Source organism: Hypomesus nipponensis, chromosome 17, assembly GCF_054491055.1.
Source record: "Hypomesus nipponensis isolate SF chromosome 17, ASM5449105v1, whole genome shotgun sequence".
In the NCBI taxonomy this organism is placed as follows: domain Eukaryota; kingdom Metazoa; phylum Chordata; class Actinopteri; order Osmeriformes; family Osmeridae; genus Hypomesus; species Hypomesus nipponensis.
The window spans coordinates 12,027,959-12,047,877 of record NC_140377.1 but is presented as its reverse complement, the minus strand read 5'-3'; the positions used below and the strand labels follow the sequence as shown (position 1 = coordinate 12,047,877).

General features: G+C 40.7%; 1 protein-coding gene and 1 long non-coding RNA gene across 3 annotated transcripts in view; one reads left to right on the top strand and one right to left on the bottom strand.

Annotated features, from left to right (window-relative positions):
• The window catches only part of prkcab (protein kinase C, alpha, b), a 360,544-nt gene that overhangs the window by 20,534 nt on the left and 320,091 nt on the right, over positions 1-19,919 (bottom strand). For both annotated transcript variants that reach the window (XM_084677572.1, XM_084677573.1), the window contains 2 exons: positions 10,641-10,703; positions 9,498-9,636 (listed from right to left, as the gene is read on the bottom strand). In XM_084677572.1, coding sequence (XP_084533698.1) covers positions 9,498-9,636; positions 10,641-10,703 — 202 coding nt within the window. The remainder of the gene's footprint in view (positions 1-9,497; positions 9,637-10,640; positions 10,704-19,919) is intronic.
• On the top strand, positions 4,640-5,191 carry LOC146253578 (uncharacterized). Its single transcript, XR_014731703.1, has 3 exons — positions 4,640-4,767; positions 4,934-4,999; positions 5,120-5,191. It is a non-coding gene; the product is annotated as an uncharacterized LOC146253578 (long non-coding RNA).

Genomic DNA, 19,919 nt, shown 5'->3' with positions numbered 1-19,919 from the left:
AGACAAATGTTGTTTTATTCTTTAAAATAACAAAAAAATGTCTTATCTGGTTTTATATAATTTTGTTATCTGCTTTCCCGTCATTTGAAGCAAATCTTTTAGCTCCGGGCATCGATCTTCCATGATTGATCACTTCCAGTTTTGATTGAAGGTCCAGTTTTAAGAAATGTTAAGCTTATATATATATGCAAGATATGCAAGATTATAAAAATGCAAGATTATATATATATATAATCTTATAATCAGTCAGGGCAAAAAAATACAAATAAACGATAGGGTTCACTTTTTCTATTTGACTTTTTTAGCTAGCAACAACCATACAATGGCATTTGCAGAGCCTGTTTAAGGAGAGCCTGCCTACTCCCCATTAAGCCCCATTGTACCGAATTTTGTTGCAGTTCCACCAGAGTTCCACTGGGAGTGATTGTGGTCGAGTGCAAAATGAATGAGAGTCTATGGAGCTAAACGGCTAAATTTGTCTCTTTTGCCTGATTGTTGTTGATAAATCTCAGATTTGATTGTAGTTTTTGCATGTTCAACATGGATTACAGGTCAAAAGTTGAATGAAAGACTACTTATGTCCTTTCGATTTCTTACAGGGTAAGTCGTTGTTGCCTATAACATGCTAGCATTCTGCTAACAAATGCTGATTGGTTAGTGAAGGACTGACTACGACCAGAGATCCCGCTTTATGGCATCCGAAGCCAAACCAGAATTTCAGAATATTAGCAACATTAGCAACAACATTAGCAAGCCAAAACTCTTTCTTTCTTTATGTGTATTGACAGGGAGAGCCTAACCTGTCAGCTGTGTTGTCGATGCCTCGAGAGAAAAGTGGAAGTAACCAGAGCTTGCCGTCAAGCAGTAGCTCTGGTCGTACGATGTGTATGACGTCAATGCTATTTTCAAAGGCTTTTTAGAACAGAAAGGCGACTTTAAAAAATCTAACACCCAGTGGTGTATATTTTTTTTGCCTCCCCTTTCAAATTCAGAATTCAAATTACTAGACAAAAAAGTAGGTGGTATTGCATTTACGGTTAGGTTTCCAACTCTTCTGGTCGTTTTTATTCTATTAACTCCAGTCAACGTTTACAAAACTATCTCCCCCAATCATTTTTGTTCGGTTCTCGAACCTGGCTCATACTACTAGCTTCTTTATAGAATAATTTTTCCAGATTTTTGCTAAATTTGAAACCAATCTGAAATGGGTAAACTAGCACCCCATTTATTTGCCTACGTCAATAAAAGTTGCCTGCAAATGTGTTCGCGGATACTAACAGGGCACGAGCACAAAAGTTCACATTGGCCAATAGCCGATTTACATTGAATGAGCCATAGACTTATATTGAATGAGCACAGGGAGAAATGGCTTTAGTTGCCTGCCTTTTTATAGCAAATTTAGCAAATGGTTGTCACACATACATACAAATGTTGTTAATATAGTTTATTCCCGTTATTTTAAAACAGATTTGATATTTCGTAAAAACGTTCATGACATGATGGCAAATATATTATGTTAAGCACGAGCATAGATTGTTGACATGTCTGTCTGGAGCAAAGACGAAGATTCATACTTTAACTGTTAACCACAATCAGAAATGATATATATTTAAATAATATTAGTCTTGCCTTCAGAAGCTTTTGTTAAACACACCAATTATTCTTTTTTTGATTGTGTCATCAAGCCAGACTGCTTTTGTGGGACAATGAAGGTCCTCAGTGACTATGTCTCACCCCCACTTACATCTGATGGAAACGTCTTGTAGCCTATATGGTTCTGTGAATAAGCCCCTTTCAAAGGCAAATGTTCAATTAAGTATATTTTAGACACAGTTCTCAAGCTTTTATTTATTACATTATTAACAAGTCTTGTTAGATCACGTTATATCCATTAATAGGCGTTTGGTTTTGTAGGATAAAACACTGGCCACAGTTCTACACTGATGACAAATTGAAGGCAGTGTGAATTTCGTGGCATTTCGTTTGAATATAAAGTTGACAGTAAGCTATGGTAAGTCTGCATTATGGAAGATTTCACTTACCAAAATAACTAAGCTTTCTTTGCCTGGCGAGAACAACGACGGAGCTGTTAACAGTTTATTTCATCCGATACAATGCGTTGGAAATCATACTCATATCACAAAGAAAAAAAGCAACATATGTGATGAGTTCCATCTAGAATAGCCCTATATTTAGCCCTATAGCCTATTTCTAAAAAACAAGTGGAAGGAATACTATACAGTGACAGAATACATTTCCGTTAAGTTTGCATCATGTCTCTGATTCTTATCGGACTTTCTGCCCATAGATTCTGCCACTGCAATCAGAATCAGAAGGGATTTTATTCGCCATGAATGTTTGCACAAACAAGGAATTGACTTTGGCAGGGAGGTGCATACATTAAACATATAGGAATATTGAAACTTAAATATGTGGAGTAACTATACAAAAGGAGCAAAGTCTAGCTAATACTAAGGGGGGTCTAGCTAATACTAAAGGGAATAAAATAACATAAAATATAAGTAGTCATAATTTACAATCTAACCTAAAAAAAACAGGTGCAAGAGAACGATACAATAGTGCAATGCCTTGTGCAATAGTGCTGATGGCCGCGCTCTCGCTTGCCTCACTGCGCCACTGAGCACTTTTCATAGAAATGAATGGGAACGCCATCTTGGAAGACAAAAGTAGCTTACTCTAGTTATATTAAGTCTATGCTTAGACCTCCATTCATTCTGCACTCGACCGTTAGCACCCTCATATGGAACTTGAGTGGAACTGCAACCAGTTCAGAACCCGGAAGTTTCCCGAGAGTGGGAGTTCTCCCTTTATTAGACAATCTCTGGTAGTACCTCATTTTTGAAAATCATTCATATGGTTCAAAAGTTACGTGTGTAAACACAAGACATTCTCTGGTATTTGTCTGTAATACATGAAGAAGAACAATAGCAGAACAAGCCCGTGTGCTCACACACACCCCCTTCAGTGAGGCAGAGCTACTGGCTGCCTCCCCCGCTGCTTTTTCACTGCGGCGTGTACGATCAGCAAGACTAATATGTTATACAAATACGTAAAATACATACAATACAAGACCAAGACTATGAAATGTGAGGACATATAATAAAAATGTGTACAAACATGACATTGGTGACACACAGACAGATCAAATTGCAAGTGCTCAAATTGAGCAAAAATATTTGCAGCTCAGCCCAGTTTGTGTGGGATTGCGCAATCCAAGAGGAGGCACAGCGAGTAGGGGGTACCTGCAGAGCCGGAGACCCCGGAGACCCCAGAGACCCCGGAGACACCGGAGACCCCGGAGAGCCGGAGAGCTGCAGTTTCAGGACCGCAGCAGAGCCTGTTTAAGGATATATATATCTATATTAGACATTCTCTGACAGCAGTTTCAGGACCGCAGTTCTAGGACCCTTGTTTTATCTGAGAGCGCCACGTAGCGAATGGGATAAACATGGGCAGATAATATTTTCCTGCAGTAGTAAATATTGTAGGATTACGGCTCAGAACAAGATGGACTAGAATCAGAGTGTAAGGCCGCATTCACACTTGACTTTGTTTTTCTGAAAAAAGCGCTGCCTTCAGCGCCTTTTGAGCGCCTTTTGAACGCCTTTTCAGAAAAGCGCTGGGTGACGTAAAGCGCCTTTTTCTAACGAGAATTTTGTAACCTGAACGGGAATCATATAGTCTAGCGATACATTATTATCTGTTATTTTCAGTTGATTACTTATCGACAGCTAGCTACTATGGCCAATAAAATGCCATTACTTGCTTTAGCTTTGGAATTTGAGGAGCCATAGCCTGGTAACTAAGGTTGGTTACTAGGGAAGGTACACTCGTACCTACTCTCCACATCCTAATTGGTCAGCTGTCAAAAAGGCGCTTGACGTCACCCAGCTTTTTTCTGAAAAGTTGAGAAAATTGAACTCAAAAAGGCGACGGGCTCAGCGCTTTTTTAGAAGTTTTTAAAAGGCGGCCGCTTTTTAAAAAAGGCGTCCGCCTTTTTCGTTTTCCCATAGGGTTGCGTGTAAAAAGGCGCTGAAGGCAGCACTTTTTTCAAAAAAAAAATAGTCCAGTGTGAACGCGGTCTAAGTAGCTAATGTGAATCGCGTATGGTTATGTATAAAACAATTATTGTGTCTTGAATTGGACAACGTTAGCTAGCTAACTTCAACTTTGCTGTTGAAATCATTTCAAGACACTGGAGTGGTTTTCAATGTCAAACAAACTACTTGATTAGCTAGAGCTAACATTCAGTAGTTATAGCACTAGCTAGCTAGCTCGACACACATAGCTTCCTTAAAAACGAACTGTAAATTGTTACTCTGTTTATTTGTTTAATGAATCAGAAGCGCAACGTAGCTTATCAAGTAGCTATTGTTCAACATATTTAAGTTAGCTAAACGTTCAAAACAATTCTGGTAAAATTATCGGTTCACTTATGATAATTTTATTAAATACGAACTTTTAGACTATTTGTTTTGTTTTATTGAAACCATAGTGCGATTTTGGCAAGCCCAACTACTGTAGGTGTCTTATGATAAAGCCAGCACATTCATAACACTTCAAAAAACTGGTTAAAAGCAAGTGGATTCAATCTGTCAGCTAAACGAAGTCTGCAGCCTACTGTCTTAAAAATTAACCATATCATTTTTGTGGGCCATCATATAGGCTACGGCCTGAGTAGGCTGAGGAATCTGCTCTGCAGGATGCAGAAAAGGTCTTCATCTCTGGACCAGTTTATCATCGGAGGTAAGTAGATAATGTACATTTTCTGCACAATGCCATACAACTTTATAATCTACTATTAATACCTTTATTATCAACCACTTAAGTAATGCTAATTAATGTACACTACTTTGTTAGGGTAACTGATATTTATGCTTACCTAGAAGTAATATTGTCTGAACTATTTCAGTGAAGTGGAGGAGTTTAATAGGGGGATATCTAAACAATTGCGCACTGAAGGGAGACCATTCAACTAGTAAGTAGTGCTGTTACCGACTTACCGAATATGGGGTTTGAATATTGAAAGGTCAGGAAAAGTCAAATATCCATAATGTTTTTTTATATTTGTTTTTCTTGCTTCTATCTCTCATTGAAGGATGAAGTTGTATGGAGGTCTAGATGGAGGTCTAGATGTAGTGATATGGAGGGGATGGAGTGATATGGAGGGGTGATTGTCATTGTTTGACAATTATTCAAAATAAACAATGTATATCTTGAATCTGCCCTGAGAGTCAACCTTGTGTCTTGCCTCTCTAACATTACACATTTGTGGTTGAGATTGAGTGACTGCAAAAGCCATAGCAAATAGAATAGTACTTCACTTTTCCAGAACTTTGTGGTATCAGACACATCCAAAATGTAGCATGCACACAGGCATGTACAGTATTTACAGGAATATGAAAGATGATCTGATCCACTGATGTGTTCAATGTTTTGAGTTATGTCCAATACAAAACATCATCTAGCATGTCCATCCACACCAAAGGAAGCATCCTCATGCAGCCCATCCACCATAGAGGTTCACCACCAGCAGCAGACAAGGAAGCGGTGGATCCTCCGCAGCACCACCATCCCACATTACTCAAAGAAAATGTTTTTTTTGTGATTATGACATTAAAGTATAACAAATTAGAGTTACACTTGTATTTCCTCAGATAACTTTGATATTTATGTATAATACAGCATAAAATAAAATAATGAAACGAATCACAGAATACGTACATTGCAAAAGTATTTTGACAGAACTCTGTGTGTGTGTGGAATTTATTTATCTGTAGTATGAATCAAGGATTTACTCATGTTTAGTAGTTGTATTCCCAACAGATGTGGTTACATTCTGTTAAAGGCACTAGAGATATTCCACAAACACAAGCCTACCACGTGCTTTTAGTTTTTCCAGATGGGAGTGCATGATGCAGGAAAGTAAGGGCAGCATCATCGAGACTTCTACACTTCATGTATGCAAACTGGAGTTGATCTGCCAGGTTCTGGATTGTCTCTTGTAGTTACAAAAGTATTACATATTCAAAACTCTTCATCACCACTGATGAGTAATTGGGAAGCCTGGGTCTGCTCTTCTTTGGAACAAGGCAGATGGCAGAGGTCTTCCAAAGAGCTGGAACTGTGTGTTTCTCCAAGGAGTAGTTGAACAGTTCACAAAAGACAGGGCCAGTTGTTTCTAGCAAGTCTTCAGGAGATATATTTTCCACCTTTTCTTTAGACTATTTTAGCTTCCTTAATTTGCTTCGGCTTACCTACTTCATTTTATCACATTAATATATTTTCCACCTTTTCTTTAGACTATTTTATCTTCCTTAATTTGCTTACTTGATTTGATCAAATTACACTGGATCTTGACATCTATGAAATATGCAAATTTCTTCAAATTTTATGTGATTTAAAATTCTTTAATTATCCAATATTTATTATTCAAACATGTTTTCAAATATTATACCTTTCTATATTATTAGAACATATTTTCAAATATTATACATTTCTATATAATTGTGTCATCAAACATCACAAGTTTTCTTTGTTTCTTGCCTCGCAAACCATTCAAATATCTTGTTGCGATCTAGTGACACTGCCCTTCAATTCGCTATGTGGCGCTGTCAGGATCCTAGAACTGCAGTCCTGAACCTGCGGTCCTGAAACTGCAGCTCTCCGGCTCTTCGGGGCCTCCAGGGTCTCCAGCTCTGCAGGTTCATACTATTGGCAGAGAATGTCTAATATAGAGAGAACTGCCACTCTCGGGAAACTTCCGGGTTCTGAACTGGTTGAAATTCCATGTGAGGGCGCTAACGAGCGAGTGCAGAATGAATGGAGGTCTATGGAGCGGTACACCTCAAAATCCACTTTTCTCAGTATATAATTTTTTGTCCAGTAATTTGAATTCTGAATTCGAAAGGGGAGGCCAAAAAAATACACACTGCCGGGTTTTAGATTTTTTGAAAGTCGCCTTTCTGTTCTAAAAAGCTTTTGAAAATGTCATTGACGTCATACACATCGTACGACCAGAGCTACTGCTTGACGGCAAGCTCTGGTCACTTACTTTTTTCTCTCAGGGCATCGACAACACAGCTGACAGGTTGGGCTCTCCCTGTCAATACACATGCTTGAAAGAGTTTTGGCTTGCTAATGTTGTTGCTAATGTTGCTAATGCTCCGACATTCTGATTCCGCTTCGGATGCCATCAAGCGGGAGCTCTGGTTGTATCAGTCCTTTTCTAACCAATCAGCATTCAGTAGCAGAATGCTAGCGTGTTATGGGCAACAACGACTCACCATGTAAGAAATCAAAAGGACATAAGTACTCGTTCATTCAAATTTCGACCTATAATCCATGTTGAACATGCACAAACTACAATCAAATCGGAGATTTTTCAACGACAATCAGGCGAAAGAGACAAATTTAGCCGTTTAGCTCCATAGACTCCCATTCAACATGCACTCGCTTGCGATCACCCCCAGTGGAACTCTGGTGGAACTGCAGCCAAATTCGGTACAATGGGGTTTAATAGGGAGTGGCAAGGCTCTCCTTAAACAGGCTCTGCTATTGGGCACAGCTAGTCGCTGCCTCCTTCCGCTTCTTTTCCCGTATTTGAACAGGAAAATACACAAATTTAGCTATATTGGCTATAAAAATCATTGGAATCATCCAATAATTATATTTATATCACAGATCAATAGACAAATATTATTATGTTATATTATTCATTTTTTACATTTCACGATAACACAGGGAAGACACTGTCTCCCTTGCCTCCCCTGACCGCACGTCACTGCTCCTGAGACTTCTCACCAAAAGAACGAAGGGGAACCTTCGAAGACATGTTCGTATGTACCTAGCGAAAAGTAGCCTGAACTTTCCTAGATATCTAGCTACGGCACTAATGCCAAAGGCTTGCTGATATAGCTGTCTGTCTTACTAGAACGGCATATGTATGCATCGTTGCTAACGTGTGCTGACGTTGTGACTGTATGTATGTGAGAAAGACGCGTAAGTGACAAAGAAACGGAGGGAGAGCAGGGAAAGGAAATGCAGCTGAACAAGTATGCTGCGTGTTTTAACCTAAGTAGTGTTAAAAACGTTTTTTAACAAAACACAATATGTAGCGGCAGGTGTTGATTCTGTGCGGCACCGCCACAAATATGTCTATGGCTGTTTATCAATCCACGTTTTTTGTCCATTCTTTTGTTCTTGCGAACTCGTTTGACGTCATCTTTCATTGCCCAAGTACGGTTCCAATCCAAATAACACAAGTCACCAAGAACGCCAAAAATATCCGGAAATTTTCCTGATCCGCCCCTTTTATCGAGGATGCATCGGATGGTCACTTGACCAGCGAGAACGGTTTGATTTCCCAGAAGTCCTTGCGGAGTAAGACCATTCTCGCAAGGACACTTGCAAGAACGTTCTTCAAAAGAATGTACTTGCGTTCTCAGCGTTCTTCGGATTGATAAACAGCCTATGTTTGGGAAACACTGTAAAATCACTCACACAAATGCAGACACACACATAAAACACGCACCAATCAATGAAATCTCACACACTTTTTAGCTTTGAACCTCAAGCATGGGCGTCGCCGCAATGTAACTTGGGGGAGTCACTTAAAAAAAAAGTTGTTTGGACCCCCCCACTTTTGCGATCAAAATATTAGTGCATGACTGGTCTACTAGTCCAGCTTTCTTTCCATTGCTTCACAATCAAATCCGTTCCACTTTATCAGTAGGGAGAATACCCATAGCAATAGAATTCCACTCCACGTTTTCTAAACAAACGGCATCATGCACGCAGATTCAATTCCCATAGTCTTTGATCGACGCATCGCGCTTGCAGATAGCACTGCAATTGGTAGTACCACCCCAGGCATGACTGCTCCACAGACGAGATGGAGGTTTTTTTCGAGGAAGAGGAAAGTAAGTCAGAGTTGCCCAAGTTTTCCCTTCAGTGGCCAAAGCACCCTTATGAGACATTCTCTGACTATAATAGCATGAAGTCACAAAGATCCTTCTGCAAACATTAGGATTATAGCTAGCTAGATAAGCAAGCTTTTTACCTACATCTAGCACTAGGCAATAGCATACTTTATTTACCCATAACAATTGATACAGCATTTGTTGATTTCTTAATCTGGGTCTGAAATATGAAAAAGAAAGAGAGAGTCTGATGGCTGAGCGGTGAGGGAGTCGGGCTAGTAATCAGAAGGTTGCTGATCGGGGGAGATAGACCAATATGTTCTGCAGAGAAGGGAGACTGGTGTTGGTCACGGTTTGGAATGGAAAGGAGAAAACAGTGGATATCGATATAAAAAAATATATTTTTTTACAACGTAGTTAAGGTGGCAGACGTGTGTTGCTTCGGCGGCCGCCTTAACTGAAAAGTGCTGTGGGAAACCCTGTAATATATATATGAAAAAAAGAAAACATAATGCAGACGTCATTACACCAAGCCCTCTAGTCAGTAGTCCTTACCTCTGGGGCGATGTAGTCAGGGGTACCACAGAAGGTGCAAGTGGTCAAGCCTTCATACATGTTCTCCTTACACATGCCAAAGTCTGCTATCTTGATGTGGCCTTCGGAGTCCAGCATCACGTTGTCCAGCTTCAGATCCCTATGGTCCAACAGAAGAGAGAAAGGCTTCAGGAAGAGTTTAGAAGTGTTCTGTGTGTGTGTGTGCATTTGTTTCTTGTAGCTCTAAATGTGTACATACAGTATTTGAATGTAGATTCCTAGTGTGCTTTTGGAAGAGTTTGATTTGGACAAATTCATACACAAGCAATCAAAGGGAGGACAAAAACATTAGTCATTCGGCATTCAGTTCTACCTCATGAAATGACGCACTTTCATATGTATCTATCCTTAACACACATTGGCAACACACAGAAAAACTTTACCTCCTTGGCCTCAAATCAGTAATTTCCCCACGATCCTCCTTTCTCTCTCAGCCCCCTCGGTTCTCACTCCGCATCTCTCTCCTCCTTCTAGCATGTTCTACTCTCTACGTTCAAAGTGTTTGTTTATCGTTCCTTCATCCTCCTCTCCCCTCCGTCTGAATTGAGGGGGATATTTTTTTGCCAGAGCCGACTGAGAAGAAGGGAATGACCTCAGCCTCTACAACATATTTCCTATTTTTTTTAAGATTCTTTTTTCATTTTCTTTGCTTTCGTGAAAGGTGGAAAATATATCTTGTCAGGGAACGGCAACTGAAAACAGACCCTTCAGGAAGGATTCTGATATGTGTACATCACTTCTTCTCAGGCCATCTCTCTTCCTCTCTGCTCCTCTCCCTGGATTATCTCTCTCTCTGCTCCACTCCTTTGCTTCTCTTCCTCCCTCTGTGCTGGATGTGTATTGTATCCATTGTATCTCCAATATCTGCATTTACACTCTCTTCTGCCTTGACAACTCCAAGCTTGGTTTAATTTTCTCTCTATCACCACAATATTCACACAAACTTTTCAGTCTTTTCCACAACACAAAGAGCATTTGCATTCTTTAAAAAGACCCAGCAGGGTGCTGGCGTGCTGAGTTTCTTTCCTGTGTTGACAAACAGTCAGCAGCGGCAGGCCACTCTGGTTAGTGCCTAATAATTCACTTGACATAAGCAGGACCCACCTGTAGATGACTCCTTTCCTGTGCAGAAAGAACAGGCCCACTGCAATCTCTGCAGCGTAGAACCTGGAACCACAATCAGAAGATTGTGAAGAAGAACATGAATATTATATGAGCATTTGTTATGACAGCATGTAGCAAATCGGGAATCTCTGTGTCTCTCTGTGCAAATCCATTCGATACAACTTTATTGTCAATCAGGGAATCTTGCATTTGGGTCTACCTGACTTAATTCTAGTGAGATTAATTTCCCCTCTACTTATTAACTATTTATGGTCGTCTGCAATGGAGGTCTTTGGTAGGAAGGCTCACAATCATAGTTAATGTTATTCGTCTAAGGGTCGAAAGCTGATAGATACCTTTCTCTTTCTCAATGTTTTTCTTTCAATCTTTCAATTCTTTATCTCTCTCTTTCTGGGAGATATCAGTGGAGCACCTCTGTGGAGCACCAATCTAACATTTATGTTTGAATGTATGTGTGACACCATCTGTCTATGGCTATGTGCCAGAGTGTGTGTGTGGCCAAGCATGATCATTGGTCAACACCTGTAGGAGGTGTTAGTAGTGTGTACGCAGAGGTGTGTGTGTGTGACAGTGGCGGCTGCTGGTCTTTCAAATGAGGGAAGCTCATTTTCGGCTTACATCATATACATTTTCCATGTATTTGCTAGTTCACTGGCTAGTTCACCCATTCGACACTAGCCTAGTCTACTGTATAAATAAGTGAAGGAATAATCTAACAAAACAATATTAACAATATTAAACTTGAAGGGAATGTGGGAATTAAGTTAAACTGCAACAACTAGGCCTAATGTGGGGTATAATTGTATGAAATGTATGATAAAAAAAATTGGCAGCAATGTCGCCAAGCAAATACAAAGAAATAGGTGGTCGCAATTTGTCTTTCAACTACGGATAGGCGGATCGACCCTGAAGTATCAATATTTTCCATACTGGCATTGTATCAAAAGGATCGATTCTCAATTTGAAATAACGATTATACCTGGGATTTCTTTTAAACAAGTGATTTTAGAATATTTTTATAATAGTAGTTGGCCATATAGTATATAAATTTACTTTAACCACAGAAGTCAATGGGAACTATTTTTTTCTTCCGCTGTGTCTGTGCTTATCATAAATTCATCAGCAGCAGCGCCCTGCGCTTTCTGAAGCTGAGTGTCCACTACAGCGTAGCGGAGCGGCGCGGAGCGTCGGTTTCCAATTCATTTCCAATGAAACCGGGCGTTGACACTCGCGTACGCTCCCACAAAGCCCTACTCGAGCGTCAAAGCCCGGTTTCATTGAAAATGAATTGGAATCTGACGCCCACTCGCCGCCCACTCCGCTGTAGTGGACACGGACCGTCAATCTCACTGAGAGAAAGCACACTCATTGCAGATTCGAGTGCATTGCTGCGGTCACGTCTGAAAGAAAAAGAAGCATAATCTGGAGTTATTTCACTCCAGTTAACAACAATGAAGCTTCATGTGACATTTGTCAAACAACAATACACCATTGTGGCAATACCACAAACATGACAAGCATCTAAAAGTTGAACACCCTTAAGAGCACAACGAAGTAGCCTACAGCTGACACGAGCAGAGGAGGTAACACAGACACGTAATGCCTATGCGGTTTATTTAATATTAATAACGATGGTTTTCCGCAATGGGACTGAGGTTGAATAGCTTTGGTGACTTTTTATAGTATAAAATCGCTGTCAATGAAAAGGAGATGCAGTCTTTCAACAGACCCTCCAATCATCACGTGGAAGCCCAGCGTCCAGGCCAGCCCACTCCTCCATTCACCCCAGAGACGCTGAGCGTCCAGGGCGGGACATAATCGCAGCATTTATCCAATGGCCGTATAGTTTCGAAGCACTGAAAAAAACTGTTCATAGCAGCCCCACTGAAGTCCATGGAAGCTGAACTTCCACAGGGAAATGCACTGTGGCGCAACGGGAATGTATGAGAAGGAGATCAGTCAGTCGACCTGCTAATATATGTAGCTGATTCTGAACGAACTCGTCTTTGATATGAACGTGTTCTAACGCATTTAATATGTTTACACAATCGTAAATATTTGACCGTTAATATTTTGAAATGTTAGGGGAAACTGAGCTTGAATAGCTTCGATGACTTTTTATAGTACAAAATCACTGTCAATCAAAAGGAGATGCAGTCTTGCGACAGACCCTCCATTCATCACGCGGAAGCCCAGCGTCCAGGCCAGCCCACTACTCCATTCACCCCCAGAGACACTGAGTGTCCAGGGCGGGACATAATCGCAGCATTTATCCAATGACTGTATAGTTTTGAAGCCCTGAAAAAAACTGTTCAAAGCAGCCCCATTGAAGTCCATGGAAGCTGAGCTTCAACAGTAGTGATGGGAAGTTCGGATCATTTTACTGACTCGGTTCTTTGAATCTCATTCAGTAAAATGAATGAATCTTTTTTCAAATAATTTGTTCATTTCAACGGGGGGGCTATCCGTCCATTGCAAACACGTATCATATTCATATTTCGCCACATTTCAGGCTTCAAACAAAGATATAAAACACTTTTTTTTGTTGAAAAAATCAACAACAAGTGGGACACAATCATGAAGTGGAACGAAATGTATTGGATATTTCAAACTTTTTAACAAATCAAAAACTGAAGAATTGGGCGTGCAAAAGTATTTGGCCCCTTTACTTTCAGTGCAGCAAACACTCTCCAGAAGTTCAGTGAGGATCTCTGAATGATCTAATGTTGACCTAAATGACTAATGATGATAAATAGAATCCACCTCTGTGTAATCAAGTCTCCGTATAAATGCATCTGCTGTGTGATAGTCTCGGAGGTCCGTTTAAAGCGCAGAGAGCATCATGAAGAACAAGGAAAACACCAGGCAGGTCGGAGATAGTGTTGTGGAGAAGTTTAAAGCCGGATTTGGATAAAAAAAGATTTCCCAAGCTTCAAACATCCCAAGGAGCACTGTGCAAGTGATAATATTGAAATGGAAGTTGTATCAGACCACTGCAAATCTACGAAGACCCGGGCGTCCCTCCAAACTTTCAGCTCATACAAGGAGAAGACTGATCAGAGATGCAGCCAAGAGGCCCATGATCACTCTGGATGAACTGCAGAGATCTAACAGCTGAGGTGAGAGACTATCCATAGGACAACAATCAGTCGTATACTGCACAATTCTGGGGTCTCATTTATAAAACTGTGCGTAGGATTCTTACTAAAAGTGTACGTACGCCCAAAAGCCTAATATGGCGTACGCACACTAAAATTCTGATTCATAAAACCGAGCGTATGCACACCTGTACGCAATGTTCCCGTTATAAATCACAGATTCCCCACAAGTGTGCGTACCTGAATCAGCATTGTACCCCGCCCTGAACACGCCCATTTTTAACCATAAATAGTCAATGCAAAGCACCTCATGAATGCTAATCTAGTATCTCATCATGATCCTGGCATACGATTGTTCTTTATGGTGAATCGTAGCGCATGACAACTTCTCAGACACTGTTAACCTATTGGTGGAGCCCGAAAACTCCAAAAATGTGGTGGCCGGTAGATCACCAATTTAAAAAAAAAACTGTGCGAGTGGCGTCAACTGTGGCAGTGATACTGCGAGTCGAGATACAATTTGAAAACAAAAGCGTTTTGTTATGAACAGTAATCTATTAAAGTCTGGACTGATAACGAGGACGTAGAGTGTAGCGATTGCACGGGAGCTTAACGACTGTATTTCCAGTTTTTGACATATGAGGATATTTGCACAGTATTAAATACATATATTTAGTTATACACTGTGTTCTGCAGTTTAGTAAAGGTAGGATATGTGATGTTATCTTGTATTCCATGCAGTCAGGGAATCTCCCCCTCCTGAACTCCCATAGTGGACAATCTGATGGTGAGGAAGCGCTGAATTTTTATTTAAAATTTGAGTTGGATTGTACAAGGTGTTTATGGAACAAGAATCACTCAGTACAAGCGCAAATAACACTGCTGTATGTAATCTTCATGATAATCATGAAATTGAATGAAAAAAACGTGTGTGAGGAAAACAAAATATACAAATATTACGAGTAGACTAATGTTCTTCCACATTCAATTTCTGCAGTCTGACTACAGTACGGTCATCTGCGTCATTTTCAAAATGTGCGTAGGCCTACGGGAGGGTCAGAGTTTGCGTGGAGGACCGCACATTCTCCCGTCAAGTTTGTTTTTTATAAATCATAACCTTTGTGTGGAAAGTGGCGTACACACATTTTCAACCCCGTTTTGTGCGTAAGCAAGCTTTATAAATGAGACCCCAGGGGGGTGTTCCATCAACGTCGATTAAGGGAAAGCGAGACTTATTTCGCCAAGTCACACTTACTATAGCGAGAGTTCCGTTCCATTAAGGTGGATTATTCTAGTTCGAGCTACGTAACCAAGGATCGGGACTAGCCTGATCCGTGTCAGGCTAAAAGTCAAGCCAAACTAAAATGTGTTGCAAATAATTTCAAACAGGCGGAAACAGAATCTCAAAAGACAGTTCCGTCGAGTAAATTCCTGCGCGCAAAGCACTTTAGTCCGTGTTCGGGAACGTAAATTCAGACTTTTTGAAGTGCAGACATGAATGATTCTCGTGTTTAGGTCTACTTCATCTCCAAAAAATAAAATAATATAAAATAACAAGTTAAGAAATAATGTCACTTTATCTGTTTTCAAAAGCCATTGGTTAATTGACATAAAATAATGCCTTAGAAACTAAGCAGAGCCTCAAGACAAGTTACAATCAATTATGGCGTATCCGTTCTTTGACAAGCCTATGGTGGATGAAGGTGCTCAGATTAGACAAAGAGCGTTTATCCCACCAGCCCCAAGGGTCTTCAGAGACAGAAGTAATGCTTCCCTGACCAGTATCTGTGGAAGAAGTATAGGTTCAGCATGCCCAGCATGGTTTATCTAGATAGATTTAATTGTCATTCTTAAATAAAATAAAACATTAATTATATATATATATATATATATATATATATATATATACTGTGCAATAACACTTTAGCAACTCTTAAGGATGGCAATGAACACATAAGAGCAGCCTACCATCCTTTGTAGAAAGTAATAGAAAGGAGAGTAGACTATAATAGTAGAAAGGAGGGTAGTAGACTGCAGTCTATGTAGGTAGGCCTAGACTATGTAGTCTGCTGGAATCACACAAGGAAGCAAACCCACTGCAGCCAAGCCTTGACACTGTTCAGTCTGTCTGCATCTGTCTATGTCTTTGCATGTGGGACGTTCTTGAACTATGCCAGGAAATGTGAAGGGTATACTTTGCTCCAAGCAGTACCTGAATATTATCATCAGTTTTTCAGGTTATCGTGAAACACAAAGAATCAAGGATACTTTTTATTCAATTGTATAAAGTATTTTAATTGTTTAAAGTAGCCTATATGTTGACAAGCCTCTATATTACCTCTCCTCTGGCTTCCCGAATATTATAGGTGTAATATACTGTCCCCATGGGTGTTTCCAGGCCCATTGGAAGACTCAGGGGGTGACTGCCTGGTGCCCCCATGGTTGAAAGTGTTTCTAAAATGCCCAGAGTGGCAAAAATTAGACCAAGTGCCCTACTGTCTGCCATTCACATTGTGAAATATGCTTGAGTGCCTGCAGGATGCCCCACACAATAAATGACAGTGTGCCCTCTATAAATGTAAAAACATGTCTTAATGAGTTCCTTTATAGTATAGAAAATGTGATGCAGTACCCTATATGGTGCCCTTATAATGGCCTAAATTGGACTGTTCCCATGCCCTTACTTCCAATGGAAAAGGGTGCTGTTATGAAGTGCCCTTTATGCTGCCCCTACATGACAGTGTCCCACATGTTGCCCTTTCCAAAGAAGACAATTAGATGCTGTGCCCAACAGTCTCCCCTAATGTTCCCAGTAGGGCATGCTTTCCCAAAGTTAGTCTATCACTGTCCAAGCCCCCTCTGGATCTGTGGAGGTAGACTATGTTAATTGGAAATAGCCTACTTGTGATATAATAATGCTAGTCATGCTGAGCAATTTAAAATAACTGTTCTGCCAAACAAAGTGTGCAGTTTGGGTCACCTTCTGATCTAAAAGCACAGACCTGGTTGGCTTTAGAGGGCTGTCGCCGGGGCATGGAAGCTCCTATTGGTTCAACCAAGGTGTCTATCAAGAGGTCAGAGTGTAGCGGCCATTTTAAGACTAGCCTCGGCTTTCTAGTCCACTCACATGAGTTGCTATGAGGGATTATTTGAAACACGTCGTCAATTTTGGGGGGGGATTTGTGAGAATGAAGCAACAAGATCGTGGCTATGTGTGGATATAATTCATTGTTTGGACAACTACTCGACATGGTTTGATACTTTGGACCCTTGGGAATGTAAGCAGATGAGGTTTTGATGAGTTGTGTGCATACCTGGAACATTCCTAAGTAATCGTAGGTAAGTACAACTTTTTTCTCTGGCATTGTTGAATGAACGGTCACCGGACAAAGACGTTGATTGTACTTTCTGTTGCGAGTTGAGCTTGAATTGGTTTATTTCAATGGAAACACAAGAATCGTAGCTTTCCAACGATGTATAACATGTGTACTAGTCGAAAAAGATTTTTTTTTTAAATTGAGTGCGTTCTCACTGAGGGAGGGGGCGCAGCGTTTCTGGCTCGCCGGCGAGCCAAGAAACGAGGACAGGTCGGTCGTAATGGTTTGACAAGTTGATCTCCCTTGCCATGTTAATTGCGGCGACATTGCCCTTTTTGGGGACAAAAAAAACCCTCAAAAAATCAATTTACGCTGCTGAAACAACACCTTTCTGCTGCTTTACGCTTTGCTTTTTGCGACATAACTCCTCTTTTCGACGATCGCCTGATCTGGGCTGCAGAGTCTAAGCTTATTGAGGTCTAGCTTGAATTAGCGTTGCCACCTGGGAGACACACCAAACATGTGGAAGAAGGTGCTCTGGTCAGATGAATCCAAAATCGAACTTTTTGGCAACAATGCAAAACATTATGTTTGGCGTATCCAAAACATAAAGCAAAATCTACCATGGAATGGTTCATAAATAAACATATCCAGGTGTTAGAATGGCCAAGTCAAAGTCCAGACCTGAATCCAATCGAGAATCTGTGGAAAGAACTGTAAACTGCTGTTCACAAACGCTCTCCATCCAACCTCTCGATGTGCACAACAGATAGACATAACCCAAGCGACTTAAAGCTGTAATCGCAGCAAAAGGTGGTGCTACAAAGTATTAAGTTAAGGGGGCCAAATACTTTTGCACGCCCAATTTTTCAGTTTTTGATTTGTTAAAAAAGTTTGAAATATCCAATAAATTTCGTTCCACTTCATGATTGTGTCCCACTTGTTGATAAAAAAAAAAATGTATATCTTTGTTTTGAAGCCTGAAATGTGGCAAAAGGTCAAAAAGTTCAAGGGGGGCCAATACTTTCGCTAGGCATTGTAATAGCATTTAATTGGCACGGCAAACAATTACACAGCACTAACTGTAAGTGTAAATGTAAAGTGAAAATAACAAAACCAGTCAAATGATGACTTGAGCGAATATCATTCACATCTTACTAAAACAGCGGCCACGCGAAAGGGAATGAGGAAACTGTTTCCTCTACTAAAAATACAATGCGGATCACATGAAAAAAGGATCCAAAGACTCGTAGAAAGACATGGTCGGGAAATGAATGAATCGTTTCTGTTTACTTGGCCGAGCGCAACAGTCCCGATGCGCGATCACAAGAAAATGACCAAATCACTCTTTGAGAGGACTCGTTACTCCCGAGTCCTTGTAAGGATTTGTTCTAAATGTAGGAATCGTTCACAAACAGTGTTGCCAACTTAGCGACTTTGTCTGGCGACTTTCCAAGCCCTCCTGGCGACTTTTATTGTCAAAAGCGACTAGCGACAAATCTAGCAACTTTTTCCGGTGTTGTTGGAGACTTGCTGGTGTATTGGAGACTCTAACGTGAAAGTACAGATTTTTTCTCACAAAAATAAAACAAAACGTACAAAAAATGTTGCGATCTGACTCAATGGCTGCTGGACATTGCAATTTCAGACGCTAATAGCTTACTAATAATAAGACTCATATCACCAGTCCTGTTGTAACCGAATGCTGATGGTATTTAGTATCTCTTACAATGTCCTACAAATAAAAAATATTGTTTGTTAAACATGCATTCATCAGAGCGCGCTTATCACTGCCTGAAAACTTGCAGCATGCAAACTTGCATAGTAGCTAAGTCGGGAACGGCGCAGCAGAGAAAGATTTTGTTGCCTCCATGACGGCCAACAGCGAGTTTCCAGGTCCCATCCAACGTCTATAAAGCCGAACAATGGATTTTTGGTGTTTCAAAACCCATTGACACTGTATGACTATGTTTAGCTTGTGTTCTGCTCCTCTCTCTTGCCAACCGTCTCTGGAGGAGGGGATCCCTCTCTGAATTGCTCCTCCCAAGGTTTATTCCATTTTTTCTCCCGTTGGGAGTTTTTCCTTGTCTTCCTTGAGGGTTTAGGTTGGTTGAGGGGCAGTTCTATGGGCGTATGTGAAGCCCTCTGTGACATGCTTGCGTGTAAAAAGGGCTATACAAATACATTTGATTTGATTTGTTTTGGCCGGAGAAGATAATGTCATTCGATTTGGATGTGATTCTTATAATAGGCATATTCATTTTTTAACTCAGCGCGTTAGCATGAGCGAAGTAGGGATAGGCCAACTTACGTTTTTCAGGTTAAATCATATTCGACATCGAACTATGAAAAATAAACCGTTGTTGGCAGCGTTTGCATTCAACGTTTTTCGAGTCACCCAGTACTTTGTAAATGTACTTTATTGAAATGCTGCAATACCACAGATTTCTTTTCCATTTTGACTAATAACACCGACAAAGTAGGCTATGGCAAAGTTTGTAGTTCTGCAGCCAACGACGGACCGCTCGTTGTAGGCAAACATGCGCAGCATTCCAGACAGTCTCCGCCCGTCTAAACCAATCGTCTACTGCTGGTATACTGGTCTGGCTAGGATGCCAGGGAGCCAAAAGCAGGTTGGTGGCCCAGGACACATTGAAAAGACGTCCATCCCGTAGAGGCATGACGTAAGGAATTCTGGGCATACCCTGCCCAGGGGATGACGTCTGCCCACTCTCCTGACCGGTCCATGCAGTAGCCTCAACCTCGGCCTCATACATACGAGAGAGAGCATCCGCTTTCGTATTCTTTGTGCCTGGTCTGTAAGACAAAACAAAATCGAATCG